This window comes from Pongo abelii, chromosome 1, assembly GCF_028885655.2.
Source record: "Pongo abelii isolate AG06213 chromosome 1, NHGRI_mPonAbe1-v2.0_pri, whole genome shotgun sequence".
Lineage (NCBI taxonomy): Eukaryota > Metazoa > Chordata > Mammalia > Primates > Hominidae > Pongo > Pongo abelii.
This window is the reverse complement of record NC_071985.2, coordinates 88276446-88293746: the sequence shown is the minus strand read 5'-3', so window position 1 is coordinate 88293746 and position 17301 is coordinate 88276446. Positions and strand designations below refer to the sequence as shown.

General features: G+C 40.5%; 1 protein-coding gene across 2 annotated transcripts in view; it reads left to right on the top strand.

The window, feature by feature from the left end:
- Positions 1 to 8484, top strand: part of ATF6 (activating transcription factor 6) — a 212776-nt gene extending 204292 nt beyond the window's left edge. For both annotated transcript variants that reach the window (XM_054526488.2, XM_024251202.3), the window contains exon 16: positions 7866 to 8484. In XM_054526488.2, coding sequence (XP_054382463.1) covers positions 7866 to 8074 — 209 coding nt within the window. In that variant the 3' untranslated portion in view covers positions 8075 to 8484. The remainder of the gene's footprint in view (positions 1 to 7865) is intronic.
- The last annotated feature ends 8817 nt before the right edge of the window (positions 8485 to 17301 follow it).

Sequence of the window (17301 nt, the reverse complement as noted above, 5' to 3'; positions counted from 1 at the left end):
GTGATTTAATCATTAGAAGCCAGAAAGTAATAGGCCATTCCTCATGTTGGCTGACAACCCCAGGCTAAACCTCCAAGCTGTGTTTAGGACAATGAATCAGGTTCCAGGGCTAGTTCACTCAGCCTTCAAAATGATTTTTTACCCCAACCCAGTCTTCTCATGGGCCCCTTTGTACACACACCTGAAGTTCACTTGTTTTCTGTTTTTGAGGCACTAATTGTAACTACATAATCAGATGTCAGTTTGGTAGTCTAGAAACTCAATTTGAAGAAAATGAGTAATAATTTTGTTAGTCATATTCTTTTTAATGGTGTTTCAGGAAGTGTTTGAGATCGATGAAATGATATTCTTTTCTATAATCTAATGAAGAAACCTCCCACAGTTGTGGGCAGCATTTTTGGAAAAGAGTAGCCAGGTCCAGTGAAAAGCAAATCTAATACCATTAGTCTTTGAACTTTAATGGAATTAGCCAGATTTCCTGAAATAGTCCTAGAAGACTATCAAAAGCCCTAGGGGAGCTAAACTTGATTGAAAATATTATAGGAACTTGACCGTATATAGCTTAGACCTCTGTGGCATAGGCTGCTAAATTTCCCAAGGAGAAATGTTATTGGGTCACCTTTCAGAGAGTCATTGTTGATGGTTATGAATTCAAAAGATAAGCTTGAGGTTGAAGAGAAGTGACTTTGTGTTTTAGGGACAAGGTAACAAAGTATTGCCTAAATTTGTATTTGAGGATTAGAAATCCAGAAACCACCATTTATGGAACTATTCTGGGATGGCACTTTCTCAAGTTGGAGCAAAGAATGGTTGAATTTTCAGAAAGCAAAGGATTTCTTGATGACTTGACCAGCAAGTATTAGAGGACAGCCTTCTCAGTACTGAAGGTTGTGTTCTATATTTTCATCATGTGCTGGGTGCCAGGCACTGTGCTAGCTTTGGGCATGTAGTGGTGAACAAAACAGATGTTCTCTCTGAATTTATGGAGCGGATAGTCTAGTGGGGGTGACACACAGTATTAAATAAGAAAATAAGCCAAAGTTTAATTATACTTTGTAACAGATACTATGAAGGAAAAGAACAGATATGATTTGGGGGTGCTACTAGAGTTTTGGTCATAGGAGAAGACCTGAGGAAATGCATTTGTTTGATGATTTATCAGTATTTTAAATGTAATTTCTGGTTTCACAGAACTTGAGTAGGCTGCACAAGGGAAAAAAACTCATCTTCTGTAATTCCTCCCAGTTTCTTAAGCCACTCAGTAAATGTTGACTACGGTTTTGTGGATCCATTTTGTGGTGTCTATTTTCCTTTAGGCAATCCTTCCTCTGTCTAATTTGGATACAGAATCTAAATCTTTATGAGTCTGTAACAATACCTGGACATTACTGGTCTATAATCAATGCTTATATAATTGTTGAATGAATTAGTGAAGGTTACAAATTGAGTGTGGTTTATCAGTTAAAAGTGCTCTCCCAATTATCTGATGGAACCACAAACCTCTTTTCCCATTATGCCCCTCCTTCTTAACACAGGTGTTCCCAACATTCTGTCTCCAAGAGTAATACCCTATGGCCCCAGGGCTCCATCTATCTCTTTTCTACAGATAAGTCCCAAACCTACAGGTTCTAGCCCTGTTTTCTCCTGCAGAATATCAGTCCTCACCCCAATTTCTTACTGCTTGCCAGTCCTCTCCACTAAAATGTCCTCCTGGAAACTCAGACGTGTGTGCAACTCTTCTCCCTTTGCCTCCTTAAGTCTTTAGAGGTCACCTTCTCAGAGAGTCCTCCTCTGGGCCCTGCACTTAAAACTGCAAGCTACTCTCCCATCCCACCTCACCCCACACTCACACCCTAATCAACTTCCATGCTTTTTTCCCCCCATAGCACTTATTCATTATTCTTTACACCTAACTTATTTTCTTTATTTTCTGTATCCACCCTCTCACTCTCTTTTTTTATAAGAATTAAGCTCCATGAGGACAGGATTTTTTTTTTCTGTTTTGTTTACTACTGTGTCCCCCAGTGCCTGTCATGTGGTAGGAATTCACTAAATGTTTGTTGAATTAATGAATATGTAATGTTCAGGCATTATATATATATATCATAATGCTTCTATTGCATTAGGAGACAGTGAACAAGTCAGACGCTTGCACTGATCTGTACTGTCACTGTGAATGTAACAAATACGGACTGATCCAAGTGTTCCTGGTGGTGACTCAGATATCAGGAGTGTCTTTGACCATAGATGATGTGATTTTCTGAAATGATAGACAATTCTTGATTGAATTCAGACAAAAACAATGCTCCCAGCAAAGTGGAATGGTGGTGAGAATGGATTCTGAAGCCATACTGCTTAGGTTTGAATCTCTCCTGCCATTTGCCAGCTGAGTGGCTAGTCAGATGATGTCTCCATGTTTCATTTCCTCATCTACAAAATAGGAATAATAATAATTCTTCGTCATTTAGGAGCTCGTTACAAGAATTAGATGAGCAGTGTTTAGCACACAGAAACACTAAGTGTTTCTTAAGTAAATTATTGTTCAGTAGTTTCGTTCCTGGAAATTTAGGGTATATTAAACTCATGTAAAAGCACTTTATATTTAAATGTAAAACAGTGAGCTTCTAGACTAATTTAGTAATAATCAAGTTTCTTTTTAACCTACATGAATTATATGAGATACCAGACAGTTGTCATATGGGACTGTCCTGTGTGTCACAGAACAGCCAGCAGCCCTGACCCCTGCTCACTAAATTTTAGTAATACCCTTCAATCATCATGACCACTTAGAGTGCGCTGGAAGGTTGGTGGTTTTTACATACACTGTTCTAGCGAGGCCTATACATTCGTTTTGTGACATCATTATAGATCATCTAACTAGACAAGCTCTCCTTATCTGAATCCTCATTGCCCAGTGTCCACAATACCCTTATCACAGTGAACAAATTCTGCTCTGTCACAGCTGAATGTGTGCTATCTCTTTTTTTCCCTCCCTGCCTTTGGACACTTCCCATCCTAAATCTCTCCATCAGAGGAACTGTTTTTAATTTATTTCAGCAAAAGGAATACGTGGTGGTGGCCAGAAGCTCTTTGCCCCATGCATGTGTTCTCCCTTAAGCCTCCAGAAAGATTCTTCAGTTTGGAAGCACTTACCCCATCTGCAGTTTGACTGTTACTCACTCAGCATTCTTCCCACTTATAACTGAGGGGCTCTAGTTTTACCACCCTCCCCGAACAGCTTCAATTTCACCCCACCTCAATTTCTGCCAGGCACTTCTTAAGGGAGTCAAACCTCATTTCTAAAAGTATTTTAACATTATTCAATTAAATGGAATATTTATAAATTGGTTATAAGGGAAAAGATCAATATTGGAGTTCCCATGGAAGGTTTATAAGAAGTGGGCCTCAAAGAATTAATAGAATTGGACTAAGTAGAAAATTAGACTGGGCAGAAAAGAGCAGGAAAGGAGGGAGTTGGTTTGTTTGCCAAGCAGAGGGAAAAAATACTAACAGAAATGTAGTGCATGGTGTGTAGGGATGGTCAAAACCAGGACTCAGACTGAAAATTAGAAGTAAGAATGGCATAGTAGAGTTAACTTAGGGAAGTTCTTGGAAACCACAGTAAAAACATGACATTCTATTACTTCCTTGTTCATTGTATTCCCACCTCCCTTGTTTTTCTGTTTGTTTTGGTTGAAGATGTCTCTCATGGTCCATGAGTGAGTGGATATTTATTTACCTTCCATGCCCCCACAGATGTGTACCCCACACCCCAGGGGATTCAGGCACATATACAGCAGCACTACCTGTCACCAGCCTAGTTTACACAGAGAAAGCTACCTCTTTTTAGGATTAGTGTTTGATTCTGAATAGAAATCTCATTATTTATGCTTCTTTGCAAAGTACTGGTGAAGTCTTATCACTTTTTAATATTAAACTTCATGTAAATGTTTTGGATATTTAATTGTTTATGGTCAAGGTTCTGGCTTGTGTGTTAGTCATCTCCCAGCTAACAGTCTCTTGGCAGGCATGCTTAATTCAGTTATTGCGTGTTAACAGGCTGTTCGAAATTCCACATTGCCTAGAGTTTTTCCACCTCCAATGTCCAGACACTTTTTCTGGCTTCTCCAACCCTCTGGGCATTCAGAATCGTAGTTTAGTGCTCATGTTTGAAGCCATTTAGCTCTTTCCTTTTTATTTGCCTGATTAATTTTGAATTTGAATTAATCATATTTTATACCCTTTTCCTGACTCAGTTCAGTGTTCATCTCATTCTGTTTACTCAGAAAGCCCAGAACATAAGATTTGAACCATTTGTGCAGTGCCCAAATGTGTGCTGATGGAAGAGTGAACCTTTAACGTTTTGACTCCCATACTATTCCGTTTGGTTCTATTTTTCCTAAATAAGTCATGGTCTTTTTTCATTAAGTATCATTTACAAAAATGGTTCAGTCTTTGCACATAACTCAGCTCTCACAATTCCCTAATATAATGTTGACCATGTTCTATTTTGTCATAAAACCCATGATTTTACTGCTTTCTCTTTACTAGAGCCCTGCATATTAGCAGTGAAGACCTGGTCCTTAATGAAAGTGTGGGGTCCGTCCTCAGTGTCTCATGTCCCTGCCTGTGTTTTCCTTCAGGAGACCTTCCTTTCCTTCCTATCTAAGCCAGAGTCTTCTCTGTTTCCCCAGTTAAAACTTGATCTGATAGTTTTTATTCACACTGACAGACAAGTTGTAGGCAACGATTGAAGGTGCCTTTCTTCCCAGGGGTGGCCAGAACTCAAAGTCTTAAAGTAAAGGGTAGCAGGAGCTTCATCTGCCACGATTAAGAGGAGCTCTGGGGGCTTTCTGCTGCTCCTGGGTGCGTGCTATATAAACAGATGCCCAGCCACCCAGGGGAGGGACCTACAAAGATCATGAGTTACCACGAGCTGTTTCCAGTTTGTCCACCTTTAATTAAAATAATTAGAGCCTCGTCAGTAATGATGAGATTGCCTCACTAACTGTCCAAGGGTGTTAGCACTAAGCCACCCAAAGAACCTTTTTATAATGTCTCATAGAGTAGACCAGAGAATGTTGCTGTGACTCTTTTATCCTTTATAGAGATGTGGCTATGTTGGGACTCCTAATGGCATGTTACCCCAAATGCTGAACTATCCAGCTTGTCACTCAGAAGGAGCTTCCTGACCTCAGCTTCAGGCATTCACATGCTATCTGGTAGAGTCCTCTTCTAGCAATGCTGATAGTTTCCTTGGTCCAGAATTTGTTACCTTCGGAAGAAGAGTGTGAGGAAGAGATCCCATGCTAAAGCCACCTAGACCAAACCTAGCCTGAGTCTCCTTCTGGTTGGGCTTAAGATGACAACGCCATTCCAACCATGGCTAGGAGCTCCTGAGTCTTGGAATCAGATCACAGCTTTACATTTCCCTCAAAGCATCTGAGCTTATATTCCCAGGTTTTCCATCTCTTCTTGATATTTAAAGCTTTAAAAAACCACAGTTATCAGTTTAAACCATAACAGGCACATGGGCTCTAATGACTTCTGCAGGTGGTTTGGGCTGTATTAGAGAACCTAGTCTTGATCTTACACTGTCATCTGGATTCTGAGTTAATCCAGGAAACCAGTAAAAATTAGTAATGTGTATTGCATGTCTCTGATACATGTGTTTTCCATTATTTGGTCTTCCACAGTGCATGCGCATACACACACACACACGCACACGCACACACAGCCCTTCAGTTTTTCTAAAATGGGGAGAGAGGGACTATGGTTCCAAAAGGAAATGACTGGTGTGGTGCCTTGAAATCTGAACTTAGTCACGTGTTGTAAATGAAATGACTCCAGGCACATTAACAAGATTTCTTTCTTTCATCTCCTACTTTTTGGAAAACACTTTGATGAGAAACATTGGCTAACTTATAGACTTTCAGATTTATTTCTGTAAAGATAAGTAATAGCCATTGCAAAGCAGCCATACTTGTGAAATTGGAGTTAAACTTCTATAACAGCGGTCTTAAAGAATAGGTAGGGTTAGTTAATACACAGCAGCAACCAGCTGTTCTTCATCCCTGCTGAGACTGGGAAAGAAGGAAATTAACTTCAACTATAATGGAAGAGATTTTCAAGGCTGATAATGGGAAATTTATCATCAATGAAGACTATTTTAAACATTGGAACAAATGAGTGACCAACAGAAGTGGAGGAATTATGTATTCTATTGGATTTGAAATAGAATATATCATCTGCTCAAGACACTTAGAATTGGTAGATTAGATCTGTCTAGTAATTTTTAACTCTTGGGGGTCACAGACCTCATTCAGAATCTGATGGCCCCTCTCTCCAAAAACATGCACACACAAAACTTTGCGTACGATTTCAGGGAACTTACAGACTCCCTGAAGTCTATAAATTAGACCTGATTTTAGGACACCCTGGACTAGATGATCTCCAAAAGCCTGTTTTAGCTTCCTAAGTGACAAGCTCCACAGCGTAGTTGTCCCATACATAACAGTGGAATCTGAAGATCAAATGTCAGACTTTGGATTTTCTCCCTCCAGATTTGTAATGCTTGGCATGCTCAGTGTCAAAGTTAAAAAAAAAGTAGAATAGAAAGAATTATACATTTAAATTCAATTATTTGTCTTGGAAAAGCTAAACATTTAATTTTAAAAATCACTGGTTGGCTTTGTGTCATCTTTGTAGAAAGGCAGTACAGAACTAGGCTGTCGCCGGCAGTTCTTCCCCAGCCCCACACCCCACTCTGGATTCCCGGATAAAAATGCAAACTCAGATGCCATATTAACTACTCAGAATTCTTCCATGTTCACACATCTTTTTACTGTATTGCTGTGATTGTTCAGCTGGGCTTGAAAAATATTATCTATTTTCTCATCAGTTTTATGTCTAAGTTTCATTGACTACGAGTTGGAAGATGACCACCCAGAATTACAAATCAGGGAGTAATTTGGTCCTCTCCCTAAAATAAAGAGCTTTTATCCTCTTAAGAAGTAGGAATGGAGTATAGTCTGTGTCTGTGTATTTTAAACTCATGATAATGAGTTGCCCTATATGTAGAAAGCATGACTCTATATGGTTTTCCCATTCCCTTCTGCAAATACTCTCTAGCTTACGTGCAAGTTCTGTAGATTCCCTTTAATTCCATGTTGGAATTGTACTTGACACTTTGTGCCTGGAATCAGGAACTCTGGAAATAAAGATCGCCTCAATATGGAAGGGAAGTGATCTCTGGAAAAGAGCATAATTGTCAGATGTCTATAACTTGTCAGTTTTCACTGTACCTCACACTCCTAATGGCAAACCTTTAAATTCATAGTTGGAAATGTCTTAATGAAGTCAGAAATATTACTGATGAATAGGAGCTAAGTGCACTTGGCCAGGGTCTCCTTACCACTCACATGGAATGCTAGTCCTTTTGACAGTTGTTTCTTCCCATTGTTGAAGGCAGGGAGGTGGACTTAGGGATTCTTCTCTGTATTCCCCACTAAAAACCCCTTCTGTTCCAGTTGCTTCAATCAGAGTAATACACTGCACAGAAAGCATACAAGATATATGATGTCTGTGGACAGATGCTCTGTGGCATTATTAACCCTGGCAGTTGCTTTAGCCCTTGTTTAGTCAATGGAGGTTGTTTGGGAGCTAGAATTGGGAGAGAACAGGTGATCCTGGCACCCAGCCCACTTGTAGCTCTGCTTACTGACTGAGAGTCCCTCTGCACCCCTTGAAAGTTTACTGACAGTTCTCACCCTTAAAGCACATTTCTGTCTTTCTGGGGCTGAAGCTTATGGCAGAGATGCACATTCTGTTGAATATTTATTCTATGTGTATATTCCTGTCTGCAGAGAATGTGATCAATGGGCAGGACTACGAAGTGATGATGCAGATTGACTGTCAGGTGATGGACACCAGGATCCTCCACATCAAAAGCTCATCAGTTCCTCCTTACCTCCGAGATCAGCAGAGGAATCAAACCAACACCTTCTTTGGCTCCCCTCCCGCAGCCACAGAGGAAACCCACGTTGTCAGCACCATCCCTGAGTCATTACAATAGCACCCTGCAGCTATGCTGGAAAACTGAGCATGGGACCCTGCCAGACTGAAGAGCAGGTGAGCAAAATGCTGCTTTCTGCCTTGGTGGCAGGCAGAGAACTGTCTCGTACTAGAATTAAAGGGGGAAAGAAGAAGAAATAAAAGAAGCTGCTCCATTTTTCATCATCTACCCATCTATTTGGAAAGCACTGGAATTCAGACGCAAGAGAACAATGTTTCTTCAGTGGCAAATTTAGCCCTGCATCCTCCAGCGTTACCTGGTGTAGACTTTTTTTTTCCTGTACCTTTCTAAACCTCTTTTCCATCTGTGATGGTTTTGTGTTTAAACAGTCATCTTCTTTTAAATAATATCCACCTCTCCTTTTTGCCATTTCACTTATTGATTCATAAAGTGAATTTTATTTAAAGCTATGCCACACATGCATGTTCAAATGGTTTCCACTGATTCGATTTTTCATTCATTTAATGCAAACCCATTCTAGATATTGTGCTTATTTGAGAAAACACATTTCAAAACCAGAAAAGCCAAAAACACTCCAAAAACAATCAAAACAATTTGGAGCTTTAGATAAAAGGAAAAACTCCCAGTTGGTAAAGTTTATCTTTACTTAGGATTTGTGGCTTACACCTAAACAAAGGGGGTCAGGGAGTGGGTACAAATTTGAGAAAATAGAAGGGTAAAGGAAGGGCCAGTGGTGGGGTTTGGAGAGAGTAGAGAGCTCCATTAATACACATGTTTAAAAGATGGAAAGTTCGATGTGATTGCAGTATGAGATTAAAGCCACAACTATTGTTTATTTTGAGGACTCTAGGCCACCAAGTATTAGCACACATACTTATGTTTTCTCTACTAAACTGGTCCAGGTCCTCATGGACCACAGGACAAAGCTTTCATTTTCATTCATTCTTCTATTGAAATTATACCAAATTCAGCTGAGGAATATGGAAGTAACTTTAGACTTAAACAAGACAAAAGTTTTTTCACTGGAGAATTGACAAGTATTTGCTCTTTAAAACAATGCAGATTAGTGAACGTGGATTCCTGCTGAGGGAGTGCATCCCATAATATGGCAATAATTTTCAGTTTCTCCAACGAAAAGATAGTGAACGAATTAAATCTTTTGTCCTCCCATGGTTAAAAAAAAAAAAAAAAAGCTGTGTTCATTTTTACTGTACTATGCCTCTTTTTTCACCATAGTAGACAATTATGTTTCATTTGATGAATTCATAGAAATGGATCTCAGACAGCGAAGTCCTCTCTAATGTTCTACCTTCAGTTTCTAAAGTGAGTCTTCCTCCCTCTCCTACAAAACTTTTCAATTTTTTGATGTAACTCATCTACAAACACTGTTTCTTACCCAAGTTGACTTGCCTTTGTCAGATTTCTTCTTCTTCCACACTATAGCAATCAATTTCTCTTCTTCCTTGCAAGAAAGGGAAAGAGAAATTATAGCAACCTCTCAAGGATTATATGCAGCTAGTTAGTTTTCTGCCTGTGAAATTAGGTCTGGCTCCTAAGTAATTTTAAAGAACCATCAGCACTTCTAACTCTCTGGACAGGTGCCTCTTTGTCCAAGCTAGTTAAATGCTTTCCAAGGAAATCAGTTCAACTTTTGTGAGTGGGGAAAAGCAGGGCTTTATTGTTGTATTACCTGGGAGTCTGGAGTTTGAAAAGTGCTAACTAACCTTCCTCTTTTCCACATTACAAACCTTTTTAAATCAGCGCAGCACTCCCCTTAGATTTGGCTGTCCTGGGTGATTTTCAGACAAGAACCATTTTCTCTGGGGACCATTCTTCTGCTGGGTGCCAAGGGATATAAGGCAAATGCCCAGAAGACCTTCAGGTGACTGGGCAGTCTTATCGTGGGATATTTCTTCTGGCCCTGCTCCTTCCCATTCTGTAATGTGAATTAGCCACACCAGAGGCTGTGACCATGGCTAGTAGACAGTGGCAACATAGTCATCCCCAAGATGCTAATCTTCTGCTGGAACTGTCATACGTTATCATGGTCAATGTAAACCTGGTTTGTGTGGGGTGATTATAAATAGAGTTTCCCTCCTCTCCATGACAGAATCACAGGAGAAGGACCCATCTCGTGGCCTTCTTGTTCTTAGCGCTTCACTTTTACTTCATCCCTCGATTCCCAGCTTTTTCTATCATCATTTTACCAACTCCTCAGATGCAAGACTTTGGTTATGTCATACTCACCAACGTTAGTCCCTCTCTTCCAGGTGAAAAGGTGGGTAGCAGTTGGGAGGGAGTCTCCACTGAAGAGCAGGAAGGTGGTAGCAGGGCCAGCAGCTCTGCCACAGAGCTAGGGGTGCCTGTAAGGTGCTGCCCAGAGCAGCCTGGGAGCTTTGCCTTCTTTTGTCTCTCACTAGCCCTTCTACTCTTTGTCATTGCCTGTTCTTGAATGGATCTTTGAGATGAGGGGACAGGATTCTCCTAAGGGTAGAGTTTCAGGAAATGAGTGAAAGGCAATTGACAAATGCAAAGAAGTAGTCACTTTTTAAATTGCTGGCAAAGCTATAATTAATCCCTAGGCACAATTGTAGTTTTTATTTTAATGTTTGTATGTACAAGGCCCTTTAGGAAATGAGGAGTTGCCATGCCAGATTAATATATATTTTTTTTTGGTGGGATTGCCTTTTGGGGGTTGCAGCCAGAAATTGTGGGTAATGTGTGTATTTTTTTATTTATTAAATTTTAAACAGGATTTTGCAAGCTTATGAGACAATTAGATAAACTCATGGAGGAGGCAGGTCCTCCTGTTATTAGATGATTTTGTGCTCTTTGGGCTGACAATAATACAGTCTTTGGAAGTGATGGTGGAGACTGATGGGAATAGTCTTTCTGCCTGGTTGCAAGTCCCAAATTTTTAAGGCTTAATGGAAGTAAGTGGATGTTTCCTCATGTTAACTACTGAATCAGATGTTAGGAGCTTGTCCCTTTGGGGTTGACTTATGCCCAGCAGTACAGGGACACAGCTTTGTTAGAGTGTTAGTGTAAACTAACTCCAAAGTTAGGAGTTAATGTGAAAGGATCAACCTTGAAACAAATCTGCTGTTTGCCATGCTTGTAGTACAGAAACTTCACATTGAGTTTTGGGTGGGATTTGTGTTTTCACAAGTAAAAAATTCCCTATAATTATAAAACTCAGAGCATCATCTAATTTTTTTTTTAATGACTACAAGTTCCAGCACAAAACTGGCATTTCTTTGCCATTTCTTGCCAGTAAGAAGTTGACATCGAGGTATTTGAAAGCAATGTTATGTGAGTCATTCTTAAGTGTTCCAAGTAAATTTAGAAACAGACAAGGAACTCGGGATTCAAATTGATTTTTCAAATCATTTTTAAAGAGACATCATCCTGATTAAATCTTCTTAGCCTGAACCTTCCTCCCTGGTGTGTATTCCCCAGTAGTCACCGCAGCAAGATTCTGGTGAGACTGCCATGGTGGCATTTAGCATCGTTAAAACTGGAAAACTCTCAAGCTTTTTGCCACTTTCCTACTATTTTTTGATTCTTGCCATTTTACCAAGCTTAGGTTGTGAAACTTGACAGAAATGTATTACAAGAAAAACTTGTAATTGTATTTGACTTTCTAACACATTGCAAAGTTTCAAAGTGACTTTCACTTTCAACAACATATTAGAAGTAACCATTTTTGCTTTCACAGCCTGAAGAGTTAGAGCCTGATCCGATGCCCCCTTTCACTCTGAAGTCATGGGAAATTTTCCAGCCATGAAAGCCCTCTTTCCACTGCATACTGATGGGCTGACTCAGCTTCCTTCAGACGACTGAGATCTTTTCATACTATTGGCTATTTCATACCAATTAACCTCTTAAATAAGATTGTGAATTGCCAAAATTGATAGACACTTATTACCACCTGTGGACTCCATATTCCTTACCAAAAATGTTATTTTCATCAGTCCTGAGTCATTTTAACTTACAGAAATTAGGATTGTTGCTGCTAATATGAATACCAATTATAACTTTTAGAAACAAGAATAAAGCCTAAAAGAGAATGAAATATAAGAAATGTTCGTCCCCACCCCTAATAACATTTGGAAGTGAATATTCCCATTTTCTTCTACCCACAGGGGTTGGGATTGATTTTTAATTTCCTAGGAAACAATACTAGACTACCCAAAAAGATGTTGCCAGAATCCAAAAGGAACTATGCTCGTAAAGAAATGCAGTTTCCTCCTACCTAAAAAAAAGAAAGTAAAGTGTGTTCTGTTCTTATCTTTTTAATGACTAAGCTTTAAACAGTTTATTTTGGGTAAGATTAGAACTTTCGGCAGTTTGTTCTAATATCTGTGTTATTAGATGCAATAGAATTTATGAAAAGAAGAATGACAAAGGTATCTGATTAGAAAATTTGATCTTACGCATGAATCCATGTCATGGCCAGCCACTGTCACGTAGTGGGTGCCATTCTCAACATATTGGTTTGCTAACTTTAAGCATTAGGGATTTAGCACACTAAAATACTTTTAATTATATTAGGCTTGGTAACTAAGGAGTAAATAAATCATAGTTTATCATTTGTCAAGGCCAACAAACAACACTGTTGTGCTGTTTGTTCTCAATGAAGTTGAATAAACCAGGAAGCTTGGCATATCCCCTTTATGTTAATCCCAGCTAGAGATTAGCAGGTTGACTTTCACAGCAATTGTATATTGATTCATTTTAATTCATACTTGCCATAATTTCCAGGCCAGTCACCAGGACAGAGGAGATGATGGGGAAACAGAGCTTTAGATGAAAACTACTATGCACTACTAGCCTTAGAGGCACTGGTTTCCTGTTACCACTTTGGCAAGTATGGATGGTCTAAGTCCAGTAGGGCTTCATCCATGGAGCCATTAGAACTGAGCGGGGAGTGTTAGAGGTGCCATTTCACCAGGATCTTTTTGCTCAGGTTGTACCCATGCCAACTGAAGAACGTGTTAAAGATGAGGAGGAGAGATGTACCATTCTCTCCCTTAATAATGATGTTGGTTTGCAAAACCTAAAGAAATAGTAACAACAGAGTATTTCATACTTTCAAACAAGTCTTTATAATACCTGTTATTTCTCTAAAATTCAAATAAAGAATTTTTAAACTTACCTTGTTTATTCTGTATGTAGAAAGAGAGAAAAAAGCCCCCAAATGAATCTTCAGTGTTGGGGGGTTAGTAATGGGAAAGGAAGCCTGAAAAGGCTTTGTGGCTTGTGTTACTGTTAAGATGAAACTGTTGAATTATTTTCCACTCTTCTCCCAAGCCTAACTAAGTAAAAATTTCCTTTTTCCAGATATTTAAACTACAATCTTATCAAGGAAAAAAAATCTAAAAACCCATATTTTATCTATGTCTTCAGGAAAGTGGGTTACTCGGTCACGCATCTTGTCCTCACCAAAGGCCTCTTCACAGCTTGCAATGGCAAATGCCACCACACCTGAAGTTAGTCACTGCAGATTGACAGCAAGGGATCCATCCAGGAATAATTAATGCAGGCATTTACTGAGCACCCAATGAATACCTCCGACACTGGTTTATTAACTATATTATCTCATTTCAATCTTCTCTACATCCTATTTTGTAAGATGGTTATTAATAAGTAGTGGAGCTGGCTGGGTGCAGTGGTCACGCCTGTAATCCTAGCACTCTGGGAGGCCAAGGCAGGTGGATCACCTGAGCTCAGGAGTTCGAGACCAGCCTAAGCAAAATGGTGAAACCCTGTCTCTACAAAAAATACAAAAGTTAGCCAGGCATCGTGGCAGGTGCCTGTAATCCCAGCTACAAGCTACATGGGGAGCTGAAATGAGAGGATCACTTGAACGCAGGAGGCGGAAGTTGCAATGAGCCAAGATCACATCACTGCACTCTTGCCTGGGTGACAGAGTGAGACCCTGTCTCAAAAATAAAAAATAGTGGACCCAATATTTGGGCCCAGGCAATTATGTGAATTATTCACCACTATATTGTTCCACCTGCTGATACATAGATCTGGCTTAAATTCATGCCCTAAAAGAGCTCACAGTCAGCCCATGGAGCCATATACATAAATTATAAAATTACAATAACATCAGGTTCTCTGAGAGGCAAAACTACATTTGTTTCAGAAGATACTTTAATGGACTTATTTAGAAAATGAGACCCCCCGCCCCCTCATCCAGGAGACCAACCTCAAATCACCTCTACTGCAGACAAAGTTAGCAGAGATTGGAGGGTAGAGGGTTGAACAGCAGAATAGAGAAATGGGACCAAGGAATAGGGCTGGAGACTAAAGCCCCCGAGGGGAGTGTCATGAAAAGACCCCCTGGTGGCAGGAGGGCAAAGGACTTTTACAAACTGTGATGCTGAAATGCAAATCCTCTTCATTGCCCCAACTCTTCAGTAAAAGCAGATACACAGTTTTGTATCAATGTTGCCTTGGGAGTGAGAGACTGAGAGTAGGACTCAATGTGATATTACTAGTGAAGAAGAAGACAGCACAGCAAGATAATTCATACACTGAAGTGTCAGTGGACATCAGGTGAAACAGGGAAATAAAAACTTCCAACCCCCAACCCGCCCCCACAATCTTTATGGCGTTGTCCCCTGGGACTTCTCACTCTATGTGGGATATGGTTCAAGCCAATTTTTGAATCTCAAAGGGTAACCACAAATGACATTTGGGTTATATAATACATGGTATCATAAATAGAGAGCCTTTTTAGCATTTACCCTGTAATTTACCTAACTGGTCCAATTTTGGTAGAGATTTAAATCACTTCCAATGTTTTGCTCACCATAGGAAACCTATCGCATATTTCACTCCGTCATATTCATTCGGCATGATCTGTACAAATGCCTGAAGAGCATCGTTCTCTTAGTTCAGTTCAGAGTAGGAGCTGATGCTTATTGAGGACTTAACCTTCCAGACATCATGCTAAGCCTTTACAAGCATTAGCTCATTTGAACTTTGCAGCAAGCCTTCATCATCGACATAATAATACCTATGTCTGTGAATTACAGATGAAGAAGTAGTCACAAGAGATTAAGTAACTTGCCCAGGATCTCACAACTAGTACATAGCAGAGTTGAGATTTGAAATTAAGTCTGTCATGATTTTAAAGCCACATTCCTTCTACTATGCTACATTGTCATTCATCCTTTGAAGTCATAAAGAGACAAATGAGTGAGGAAGAAACCAAGCCACACAACACAGGCAACCAGGGTATTGAGGCATGTTCAGGAAAGAGGGAGAGTCACTAAGAGGCAAGGTCCAGCAGTACTCGAGGGTTTTCTGTGAGTGACTCAGAAGGCATACGCTCAATGCTGGCTGCATGCAGAGCCCATGCTGGGCTGCTGCACCAATTCTTCTAGACCTCAGTCCTTGTAGTCCCCATCTTGGATGAGTTACCCAGTGGGGTGGATACAAGCTGGCTCCTCCATAGTTGAAGATCCTAGGCTCTCCCAACTCTCCTACTCTACTCATATCCAAAAGCCCACCCAAGTGTGGCATCCAGCTCCATCCCAGGATGTATCCACTGTTTGCCCTGTGATCACAAGTTCTATAGAAAGTTTTCACTGCAGAATTAACTGCTGATGTGGATGCTGGACTATGAAATAGAGATGCTTATGTAAGAGATCACTAATCTGCAGACCCAAAATTGAAATGGTTTGTTTCAGAAGTGAAGGATATATCTTTAAAATAAATACAACACACCATATTAATAAATGGATCATCTTGTAAGATTGAGTGCAGCAGTGTCAGTCCTAAAAGCTGTATCCATTTGGAAGGGGGACCTTGCCAGGCTAACAGAAAATACTGTTGCCAATTGTTTACAGTACAGCCCATATTTCTGCAAACATCAACTGGGTACAAAGGAAGAACTGAGAACCTAAAAAGCCATCTCAGATGCTCCTTCCCTAGGTGTCCTGCTTGACTTCTGAAGCCTCCGAGGTTATCTCCATTTCCTGAGCACCCGATGGAGCTTCGATTCTTGGGCTGCATTTCTTCATAGTGGGCTAGAGGCAATGGCCCTGGAATTTAAACATTTGCCACTAGTTCTAAGCGTTGTGTGAAGCTCCGACATCTACCATGGAGCTGTAGGAAACCATACAATGAACTAGACAACATCCTTGACATGTCCTTCACATGTCTAGAGACATGAGTTATGTCTCTTCCATGGGACTGTGTGGTCACCCTTCTGTCCCCACAGAAGAGTAAAGATCATTTCCAGGCGAGGGTAAGATTTCTGGTCAGCCTGAAAAAGAAAGTTCAGTTGGATGCAAGCTACTCTCAGGAGAGTTTGGGGGTGGGAGGTTCATGGCCGGCATCTTTGCCATGGGCACAGATCTCACCCACTCACTTGGCTGCTGGCCCCAGGACATCAAATGATCCATTTCGCCGTATTGTCTCTGGTTTCCTGGAGTTGCTGGAATTCTTCTCTGCTAAGCCACTCATTCACATGAGATCTACACATTGTCCCCTTCCGCCTGGCAACCTTTAGGAAGATGGAATTACAGCAACCCCCACACATCCAACTAGGCTGTCTCCATCAAATAGCCAGCTAGGGGGAACGGGAAATTCGTCTTAATTTAGACAATATGAGCAGGAAAGATGCTGAAACACTTAATCTCTTGTTTTAAATGACCCTATAGGTCACCACCCAGGGGAGCACAACTAGAAGCACATTGCAAGTAGCAGCACGGTTGGGGCTGATTCCATCTTCCCAGGATTTATCATCTGGTACAAGTCAGCAGGGCTCAAACAGTCCAAGGAAGGAAAAGGCCACTCATAGAAAGATTGTTTTTGTTGCCATAGCAGCATCTTGTACTTATCCCTTCCTAACTCCCATCGCCTTTGCAATTACCAGTTAAACATTTGTCATCCCTGTGGGACAGTGAGCTCCAGAAGAGCAGGAACCCTACTAATGTCTTGAATTCGATTTTTTTTTCTCCAGTAGTGCTGTGGATATAGTGTGCTTGGGACATGGTGGTTTGGGCGTTTTAGGCTAAATCAGGATTTCGTTGAATTATTGAGCATTTAGAAAGCCACAAATATACACTGTCCTTCCAGGAGTCTGCATGATAGACTGGCATTTGTCACACTGCACTAGCTACCGCACCCTATTCAGATATTCACAGGGCACAGAAGTTGCAGGATGTGCGATGCCCAGTGCTGAGGCAGGACTGCAAGGGAAACAGCAGAGATCCCTGCCTTCCCTTAAAAGACAAGGCATCATT